The sequence below is a fragment of the Artemia sp. Qi Xiang Cuo genome, chromosome 10, assembly GCF_049724085.1.
Source record: "Artemia sp. Qi Xiang Cuo chromosome 10, ASM4972408v1, whole genome shotgun sequence".
Taxonomy (NCBI): domain Eukaryota; kingdom Metazoa; phylum Arthropoda; class Branchiopoda; order Anostraca; family Artemiidae; genus Artemia; species Artemia sp. Qi Xiang Cuo.
The window spans coordinates 28,025,422-28,036,785 of NC_142803.1; the positions used below are offsets into that span (position 1 = coordinate 28,025,422).

Here is an 11,364-nt window from a genome sequence, read left to right on the forward strand (position 1 = left end):
TACATAGTCGCAGGGAACTAATTCGGCCTTAGTCAACATAGTCAAGTGCATACTACATCACCCATTTCTATCTCAATTTTTTTTTTTTATTATTTTCTCTTTAAATCACGGAAGAATTTTTTATTTAAATGATCATTCTTAGTTATCATTCTACAGGAATTCCTTAATCTACTCATGAGAAAAAAGTGGTCCGATTCATCCGTAATTAAAACATCAGCATACGAACATTCGAGTAGATTTACGTCCACGAGTATATTGTCAATTAGCGTTGCAGATATCCCATTAACTCGTGTAGGAATAGTTATCAGAAGACATAGAAAAGAAGAAATCATTAAATTCAGAAAATCTAGATGATTTGAACTTTTAAGGAGGTTAATATTAAAATCTCCCATTGATACTTTATATTAAGGTTCACTATTAAAATTTTCCATTATAATCTCCATCTCCATAATAAAAATATCATCATGATATGATGGCGTTTTATATGTAAAACCAACAACTTTTTTTTAATCACAATTCCCTCAAGCCACAGCAATAGATGTTCCCTCACCCAATATGAAACTCCTTCTTTTATCAACAATGCCAAACCTCCTCGCTCTTTAACTTGCCGTTCTTTTCTTTCCCTAACGTGTCCTGGAATTTGGAAATCCCAAATTGAATAATTATTCCTATTTGAGACAAACGTCTCACTAAGTCCTATTACTAACAGTGATTCTTGTATATCACTCAAAATATGACACAGGGTAGGATATGCTGTCCTAAGGCCTTGACAATTCCAAAATGAAAAAGCAATATCATCTTTAGCCGACCAATTTTTCAGCGACTGTTTATGCACATAATTATTGCTTTCATAGCTTGCGTATTATTTCCTTGACTTGAATTATCATTAGCAGTGGAGGTAGATAATAAATGGTTAACAGACAGCCTACAACTTTCCATATTTGACAGTCTATCGGTCATACTATCTATAATAAAACATTAGACCACTGTAATATTGCAACTCTAAAATATCTAAACAACAATCCAACAAGAGACAATCCAACAAAATTTTGGAGGTATGTGTCATCGGGTAAGCCTGGAAGGCATTCTGTCACTCAACTTGTACAAGATGGATCTAAAATCTGCGACCCAAGGAAGATAGCTAATGCATTAAATAAGCAGTTTATTTCAGTATTTACAGTTGCAGATAATGCCCCACTTCCAGACCCCCCGCAGTACGAAATTCAAAAAAGTATGCCGCCCATTAATATTACTAAAGTAGATGTAGAGACTCGACTAAAGAAGATTAACCCAAATAAATCAACAGGACCTGACGGAGTGCCCCCTCGGCTCTTAAAGGAGACGTATGCAGTACTATCACATCCTCTCACCCTACTATTCCAAAAGTCCCTAAATACTAAATCTATTCCAAAAGACTGGAAGGAAGCTTACATTACACCTGTTCATAAAGGAAGCACCAGAGATGAAGTCAGCAACTATTAACCAATTAGTCTCACCTTGGGAGTGGGAAAACTTCTTGAAGGCATAGTTAACTCAGCCATTATTGAACACCTAAATGCAAACAAGCTACTATCTCCTAGCCAACATGGCTTCCACCCCAGTTGATCAATTGATACTAACCTCATTGATGCTTACGAGCATGTCACAGAACTTATGGACACGGAATCCCCAGTTGATATGATATTATTAGACTTAGCGAAAGCATTTGATAAAGTATGTCATAGGAGGCTAAATTCTAAACTTCACGCAATAGGCCTCCACGATGAAGTCATAAATTGGACGATGCAATTTCTTACCAACAGGAAGCAGGTGGTAAGAGTATTTGGGGATGGTGGATCAATTATCTTCTCAGAATCAGCAGATGTAGAAAGCGGAGTACCCCAAGGCACGGTTTTGGGCCCAACTCAATTCAACATCTATATTAATGATGCATCTTCAATCATAAAGAATAAGATTTGCTTATATGCTGATGATTCCAAAATAATTGGTCCAATTTATGACCCCCAAAGTACCAAAGACATCCAAGCAGATCTTGACGCACTCTCAACGTGGGCAAAAACCTGGCGACTAGAATTTAATATCCAGAAATGCAAGGTCATACACTTTGGAGCAGACAACCCTCTCAGCCAGTATTTTATGGAATCCAATTGTGGTTTTAAACAGCCACTTACAACCAGTCACTGCGAAAAAGATCTGGGAGTCTTGGTTGATAACAAGCTCAAATTCAACTTACACACGCAGTCTGCAGTAGCCAAAGCCAACCAAACTCTCGGTATAATAAAGAGAACGTTCTGCAGTAGATCTCCAGCAGTAATTACTAAGCTCCTAACGGGCCTGATCCGACCAAAATTAGAATTTGGGATGTCCATTGCCACGCCAGTTAACAAGCTTGACCAATCGATTCTGGAATTAGTGCAGTGGAGAGCAATGAAATGCATCAGGGGTTTTCAAAATTTGCCATATTCTACCAGACTCCAGAGGCTCAAAATACCATCTCTCACATACCGACGTAAGCGAGGAGATGTATTGATGACATTCAAATTGATCTGCAACCATGATATCATCCCTGACTTATTCCAGTTAGATAGTTCGTCAAGAACAAGAGGGCACCCCCTAAAGCTCTACCGGAAACGCGCTAATACCAGGCTGCGAAACAAATTTTTCTCCAACCGTGTGGTTGGCTTATGGAAGTCCCTTAGCCAGAATGCAGTCATGTCCCCTAATACTGAAGCCTTCAAGTCAGCTGTTGACAGAGAGTGGTGCAGCAAGCCATGGCGCACAGTTTGGGATGCGCCCGATGAGCTGAGCCACCATCATCATTGACCGGCGTCTACAGGATTCGTCCTTATCGCTGGCTAGTGCGATTTAAGGTAATTTAAGGTAAGAGACTTATAAAAAAAACTGAGGATACAAAAACAAAGAATGAGAGGCAAATTTTCATTTTCCAAAATGAAAAAGCAATATCATCTTTAACTGACCAATTTTTCAGCGATTGTTTAGGTACATAATCAAACAACAATCCAACAAGAAACTTATAAAAAAAACTGAGGATACAAAAACAAAGAATTCCAAATAGCAAAAAAACTGAATATTGATTCAAAATATCACAACAATGGTTTACTGATCAGTGATTAGGTCATTAAGAGACCTGTTTTTCAAGATGGCTGAACTATTTTCTGGTTTAGCTAAAATGCGGCCGCCATGAGTCCACAAATTACTAACACCTAATTTATCATGAACAACACAGTTGTTTGATCACAGTTGTTTCATCAAGAGCAAAAATTAATACATACATAAATTGTATAATGAATCCTTATACAATTATTGCTCATTTAAAGAAATAAGATTAATTGGTTATTTTAGTTGATGGGAGATATACGGTTTGAGATAAGGAAATCAGTGATGTTCCTGTACAGGACACCAGTATTTCCTTCTCAAGGAACTGATTTTTTTTTTCGTAACTATTATGGATAGTGGTTGGAACAAATGATTTTAACTGAATCAAACTGATCCAGGCATGAATATTAGATTTGGAAAATGCATATAGCTCAATTTTCCTTCTAACTCTCAAACATCTTAAATAGCTCCCCAGTTCAATCATCCCTATTTGCACAAATAATGAACTCAGAATCCAAAAGGAACCAAACAAATGTTTAGGGAGAGGGTCCTTTCAATTGCTCCTGGGGAATATTTTTACAATCCTCCTATTGTCAAAATTACCTTTTTTTGCATGTTTGCTGCCCTCTTTTTAATGACTATTTTAAGACAAATGAAAGATGGAACCTGAACTTTTGTTCAACCGTTTTAGTAAAAAAAACTCTTCTTACCAGCTCCTTCTGCCGAGTTCTTTGGACTCAATGTCCGTTGCCATATTATTTGTCCTGTTTTTGTTCTAATTGATAGTATTCGTTTTTCTGGTCTTTTTCTTTGAAAAAATTTCGTCACTCCACTTCCTTTTGTTTCGAGCTCATAAATAGATCTTTCCATTTTCATCTAGATACTGAAAAATCAAAGAATGAGATGGTAACTCATTCGGCACTATGCTATGAAAATAAGTCCTCAATGAAGATGCAGCTAAATTTGGGCTTTTATATTTTAATCAGAGTACAGTTTCAGATTTTTTAAAAACACTAAAGGAGAGAAAACCAGTACATCTTCAATTTTTAGTTAAGTATCAATTAATATGGTAGCATTCAAAGAGAGGTGAGAGGGTTAGTTTAATTTTTTGTTTGTTTTTTAAGAGGCTTCGATAATTCAGTGACGACGTAACAATCTCCTTTAAAGTCGTGGGTGAAGCTTCAACCACAATAGAATAGAGTTTACTGCAACTACTTTTGGATACAGTTTTTTTCTTTGCTACAACTATAAATAAATATGCTGGTGTTCAGTTCTATGTGTAAATTAGTTACTATGGGCTAGAGTTCGTTTTTTACTCTAATGCATAACATACTTATGTGTGTGTGTAAATTAGTTACTATGGACTAGATTTCAGAAAATAAATTTTCAGAGTTTTCTGTACTCTGTAGTAGGTTGAACACTCTAGTTGCAATGGTGAGAAAGTTGTCTTTAGTCCTTTTGAGGTAATCAGTTGTTTACCACAGAGTACAGTGCTGGGCCCTAACCTGTCTCTCATCTATGTAATAAAATAAACAGAAAATTATATGACCCTTTATGCTGATGCTAGATTTCGTTTTTTACTCTAATGCACAACATCCTTATGTGTGTCCCACCTGTATATTTATTTTCTGTCTCTGCTAAAAGAAGCTTATCAGTAGCCTATATAAAATGCTTACCAACCAAGGATGCGTTCAAATAATCAAACAATCATATGATGAAATTCATTCTATGTTCTTCAATGAAATTTTACTAGATTTTTAAAAATAGAAAATAACACAACAGCACTTGTTGGGGCCCATGGCTTTTATCATCAAATAAATTTCTCTTTTTCTCCTATATCTAGATCTACCTATAAGGTAATTAATATTTGGACTTTAGATTCTCTCTTAGAGGCTAGCCTATTTTCAATGGCAGTTGAAATGTATTAATTTTGCAAGAGAAAACATATTGGCTTCTTATTAACAGCTATTTGCATGATTGTAAGACAGCTAACCTTACCGGTTAAGTTATTGTAAAACAGGCTAGTATGGTCAATACAAGATGTTAGGATAGACAAATTTTGCGTTTCTTTTTAGTTTAGTATTTCTTACACTAACAAATCAAGGTGTGCTCTTGTTTTGTCACTTTCACTTCCTTCATTGCCTCATGGTCCTCTAATACTTAATTTAGCCAATACAAGCCTATCATCTGAATTACCAGGCTTAAAGAAAGTTAAACAGTATGGTCAGCTTCAAACCCCAGAAGGATCAGCACCCTTAAGACGGAGCCGTGTTGGCTCTTAAAAATGTCTCCATTGTTATCAAATAATTTTTTATAGGTATATTTTTCTGCATTTTTGTAGGTATACAATTGGGTGGTAATCAATACAGTTTTGGTCATAAAATTGTCCATAAGGTAACATGCAATTTGCATGATTTTAAGACAGCTAGTGTTACTGGTTATGTTTTTGCAAACCAAAGACTGCTAGGATCAAGACAAGATACTAGGATATGCAGGGGCACAGCTATGGATGTTAAAAGTAAAGATCACCATCTAGTAGCATCTAGAGTTGATCTAAAGCTGAAATTTAGAAAGGAAATCTACCCTTCAGTAAGCTATGATACTGACAAAATCCAGGATGAGAATTTGAGAGAAACTTTCTAGGAATAGTTGGATACTAAACTGGAGAATCCAAAATTTGACAATGTAGAAAATGGATGGAATAATTTTAGGAAAGATATTTGTGAAGTGGCTTAGGGAAGAAAGTTAGAAACGCAGCTAGGAATATTAGTAAAAATACTCCATGTTTAATAGAGACTTGAGTTATGTCAAAAAGTATGCATGTTCCATCATCATTCATGCAATGAGTCAGTTTTTTGTCAAAAATTGCAGTTTCTTTCAATATACTGGTTACTATGAGCTAGAGTTTGTTCTATACTACAAAAACTACTAGCAACTTTGACTCCTACTTCTACTCCAATTATTATTATTTCCACTATTATTACCACTGCTCCTGCTTTTACAACTAATCCTGAACATACTGAAAGCTTCCAGAAACTGAACTGGAATCTAAATTATTCCCCAGTGTTTCAAAAACAAACTTCATGTAGAAGCAAATTGCATGCAAAAAGACAAAAAACTGTGTGTGTAAAATATATGCTTTTAATCCTAATTTTCAGCTTGTGCACTTTTAAAGGCAAAAAGACTTTCATATTTTAAAAAGCCAGCAGTAATGAAAGTGAAAAAAAGGACTGATTCACAAACCCATGGCTATGGAAGGTACAGGAAGACACCCCCTGAAGGTGAAAAACATTACCAAGGTCATGTATTTGACCATTCTACAGGAACGTCTAGCTACTTGGATAAATAGAGGCATGCCAATATTTGACATAAATCAAAATAGTGGAATAAAATACAGATAACTTTTTTTCAAAGGGGCTTCAAAAACAAAACGAGTAAAATATTGTAACAAGATTATATACCAACTTGATAAAGAATAAGCTGCCTTATGTAAACTTATGTCAGGTCATGATTAATCCCTTCTACTCATAAAACTGAATGTCTTGGTGGAAACACTGGCAACAGTGCTGCAAGATTTTTCTTCTAAGAAAGCAGCACTAGAATACCAACAAATAAACACTTTTTAATTAGCTTCCAGTTTAATTGGATCCCAGTTCCCTCCCCCCCCCTAGTATCTCAATATAACCCAAGGTTATATCCAAAACTTTGCTGATTTTATTAATTGTTTTCCAAATTGGCATAACAAACCCACTGCTGATGAAAAACAAGTAGCCTACAAAAAAGAATGCAAGCAAACAAAATCAGCACACTTTTGGATACAGCCTAAAGCAATATCCAGGCATTAGAAGGGGAGGAGGTGCTGGGATTCAATTAAACAGAAACTTTGGTAGAAATATACATACTTATGAAAGAATACATCTCTTATTTTTTTAGGTGTACATCCAGATAGAAAACTGTCTTTGCATATTTTTAAAATGATTCAAAATAATTATTTATATGATTGATTATTGATATAAAATGATTTATTACTTTAAGCAAATACTTTATCTCCCATTTGCTTGACATATAATTTTGGCTAGCCAGATGTTTTGTATTTGGCTTATGCTGATGTTAGTTTTTTCTAAGTCTTTTTTTCTAAAATAGCTGAGTATGTAAATAAATCCTTAATTCCTTTTGGCAAAATGGGTAAACTTTGAATACTGAAAAGAGTCAGGGATGGATTCAGGATTTTTTTTAGGGGGTAGGGGTGCAAAATAGGTTGATTTGAAAAAAAAATTAGAGGGGCACAAAATAGGTTGATCCAATAAACTTGCGTTAGGAGAAAGTTTAATTAACGCAAACTTGAATTAATTAAGTAAATTACACTACTTTAGACTATGCTAGGGGAGGGGGCGCCCCCCCCCCTCTGGATCTGTGGCTGTTGAGTTGCCCACTTTGATCAAATTTTTCACTTTGATTTGGGTCTTTTTTGCTAGTATTTGAGTCAGGAGGGAGGGGGAGGAGCTGCTGTAATTAGTTTTTCCCCAGACACCACCAACCCTAGGAACAGCTCTGTCACCAACTGATTGGTAATTTTTTTCATTTGAAGTTTTGTTTGCACATAGAATGTAGTCATATGTTTTGTTTTTCTCTTTACTCTGCTTTGTTTGAATAGCAGGTCATGTCTAACTTACTATAATTTAATTGATTGAATGGTTTCTTGCAAAAAAAAAATAATTGAGACCAACTTTCTTAAGACATATAATGTTGTTACTAATTATCTAACAACAGTATCCTTGTAGACACAATTCTTCTAGACCTAGCAAAGGCATAAGATAAAGTTCCTCATAAACAGCTAATGTTTTAACTGCAGCAATGGGTATTCATACAAATGTTTTCAAGTGGAGGGTTGCCTTCATTTCAAACTGTAAACAGTAGGTTGAACACTTTAGTTGCAATGGTGAGAAAGTTGTCTTTAGTCCTTTTGAGGTAATCAGTTGTTTACCACAGAGTACAGTGCTGGGCCCTATCCTGTCTCTCATCTATGTAATAAAATAAACAGAAAATTATATGACCCTTTATGCTGATGATTCTAAGATTTTGGACATGCAAATAGACCCAGCAGGCAATCAGATCTACCCAAAGTCTAGGCATGGGCCAGGTTTCATAAAGGCTTTATCAGATAATAAAGAGACCTAATTTGGACTTTGGTCTCTGTCTTACCTTCCCCTCAAACAAGCATGATATGACATTGACTGAAGGAGTTGAGAGACCTACAAACAAGCATTCCTTGACTCTACAACCTATCACACAGCAAAAGGCTAAAGGGGGAAATTATAGCCCAAGTATTCTGATGCTATCAATACCAATAAGACATAATGTTGGTCCATAAACATCTTAGTCAAACAAATAACAGTCATTTATTGCAAAGACAGTAACCTATCAAAGGAGGGGACATCCAAAAAGCTTTTCAAATACACTTTTAACAAAACAAGTAGGCCTATGTCACTTTTTTACTGAATGAGTCAGTAAAAGATGGAATGGTCTTGGTGAAGAAATGGTAACTGCGGGGGGGGGGGACAAACCCCCCTACCCCTCCCCTCTGGGTACAACCTTGCTTCAGTATTATAACTTACCACAGCATTTCCACTTATGGTAAGATTCTACTTTAGCTACTTTTGGCCATTTCCAAAAGGGGTTAGATTAAGAAAATAAAACTTTCAGGGATGGGTCTATGGACTACAGTGTATCCTCGGAAGATATTTTCAAATACCTACCTTCACTCCTTCTCCCTCTAGATGTCCCGGAAATTTGCCTACTTGACAGGTCTATACTTATTGAAATTTTGACAAAAACAATATTTTGCCTTAATTTTCAGTTATCAGTTTCTTCTCTGGCTTTAGTTCTGAAAATGTAATTTATGCTATTTGAGAAGAATTTTAAGCCATACTAATGTTTTTTTTTTTTCAAAATTTAGGAAATGTATTTGCATATCTTTAAAACCTTATAAATTGAGATTGAGCAAAGTTGTAAAGCTGGAAACAATTTTGTTGTACTTCAGTTAAGCAGAAGATCTATTTTGCAAGGTTTCACATTTATAACACACACATTTTTAAAGGTCATCAAAGATCAGGACCCTCTAGAGGGAGAAGGAGTGGAGGTAGGTACTTCAAAATAACTTCCCAGGATATACTTTAGCCTGTAGACCCATCCTCAAAAGTTTCATTTTTTTAACCTAACCCCTTTCCAAGATAGCCAAAAGGAGCTAAAGTAGAATTTTACTGCCACTTATTCTTATTATCCCCTTACAAAAAACATTCAATAATATGTTTATCTGAAAAGAAGTATAAATGGTGACAATAAAGGCTAGTTATTATGCTGATATTGCTTAAAGATTTGCAGCCTATTTGGCATACATGCCTAAATTGAAGAAGGGTAAAAATTTACCAAATCATATTATTGAGTTAACTATAACTAAAGTAAATATAGCACTTGATGCTTTTTTTATGCTCTTTACAAATATAATATATTTTTACATATATTTGCACATTATGGGGGTGGGGGAAAGTTTAAACTTACCTCTCATTTACATCAGAAATAAAATGACCCCCAACCCCCTAATGAGCAAATAGGCTATATACCCTGAATTGGTATATATAGGGGTGGGGCTGAAATTCATTTCCAACAAAAATGATTATTATATTCATAAAGAGCATAAAAAAGGGCACCAAGTGGCATAGGCTATTTACTTTAGTTATAACTCAATAATATGATTTGGTAAATATTTACCTTAAGAAGGAACTAAGCTTGATACATAGTATAGTCATAACATATGGCAATGTTTGGCCCTGTTAATGGGGGGGGGATGCAATTGGCACAGTGGTGACCATCAGGCTAGGCCTAGAGCCTATGTGTGGAAAGAGTGTTGATTGGGAAATAATATGGAAGGCTAACACTCTTAGGTAGTTACAGTATTTTTCATAAGTGTTTCCTTTGGAAGAAAGCATAGAAAAAATTAAATGACAAGGTACAATGCCAGTAGATGTTCATTAGGCTATCATAAAGGCTTAGGATAGGCCTAGCCTACTAGATTCATTCCATAGAAATTAACTGCCTAGACCAGTACAACAACTGTACAACCTAAATGAACTCAATGCGAAAAAAATCAACGAACTTATTTTCACCTTTCAAACAGCAAATACATGTTATTTAGAATGAAATCACACAAAATCCACAGCACCCGGAGAAACAATTTTAAAATTTATTGCTGAATATTACGAAAAAAAAACAGTGCTGCGCATTATTAGCAGGGAGCATTTTTAAGATAATGCGAAGACCCTTGACTGGCGTGGCATTTTCAAACAAAAACGGGGCGCATTCTAAGTCAGTTGTTTAATAAAAGTTGTTTAGTCAGTTGTTGAACTCTTTTGCCTTTTCTCTTGAATCAAATCCATTTGAATTAAAATCAAGTTGCCGTCAAGCCATGGCTAATTGGAGAAAAACCAAGACAGATAGTCTAAGCGAGAGGCAAAGTTGGCATTAGCCTTTTTATGAATTGCAGAGAAATGATGTCATTTCCAGTTGGTGATAGATAGTTTATTATCCATCCATACATCCTGGGACAGAACTAAGAAATGTTGTTTCACATAGTCAATTCTTAACATAAGTTTCTTAATGTAAAAAGGTCCATGGTTGATTGGCTAAAAATAATCAATTAGTCAAAAAGTGATTTTTGACCATATGGTGGTTATGTAAATAACTATGATAGACCTACTAATAATATCTTTAGACCCATTTTTTGCTAATTTAAAGGGGTCACTCAACTAAACTGAACATTGTCAGCACTTCAATTGTGGAATTGCTTGCTATGTGAGTTTTACTTGATCAATCTAACTATTTAACTTGCAGGACGGTCAAGACAAACTGATATTTTCCATGATCATTTATTATATTTGCGAAGAAGGCCCCACCTCTAAAAAAAAACTGTCCCATTATATTCAAGTCTTATATGAGATGGAAATAAAATGTCAGCTTTAGCTTAAAATTTTGCCAGAAGTACTGACTGCAATTTTTTGCAAGATCCACCTTGTGAAAATATTGGGGGTATTATTATGCAAAAGAATACCATATGTAATTAAAAAGACTTGTGACCCTTAATACGGAAATTGAATGCGATTGTTTTGGGATTTGTCAAGTCGTTTCATACATCAGCCTTTTTGGCTTAGTATTCTCTAAATAAACGCCATATTTATTTAGCTTAGAGCCAAT

At 35.2% G+C, this 11,364-nt stretch overlaps 1 protein-coding gene across 2 annotated transcripts in view; it reads right to left on the reverse strand.

The window, feature by feature from the left end:
- The window catches only part of sl (small wing phospholipase C gamma 1), a 159,130-nt gene extending 148,784 nt beyond the window's left edge, over positions 1 to 10,346 (reverse strand). For both annotated transcript variants that reach the window (XM_089095325.1, XM_089095326.1), the window contains exons 1-2: positions 10,281 to 10,346; positions 3,828 to 4,000 (exon numbers count right to left, since the gene is read on the reverse strand). In XM_089095325.1, the coding sequence (XP_088951451.1) occupies positions 3,828 to 3,993 (166 nt within the window). In that variant the 5' untranslated portion in view covers positions 3,994 to 4,000; positions 10,281 to 10,346. The remainder of the gene's footprint in view (positions 1 to 3,827; positions 4,001 to 10,280) is intronic.
- Positions 10,347 to 11,364: the final 1,018 nt, after the last annotated feature.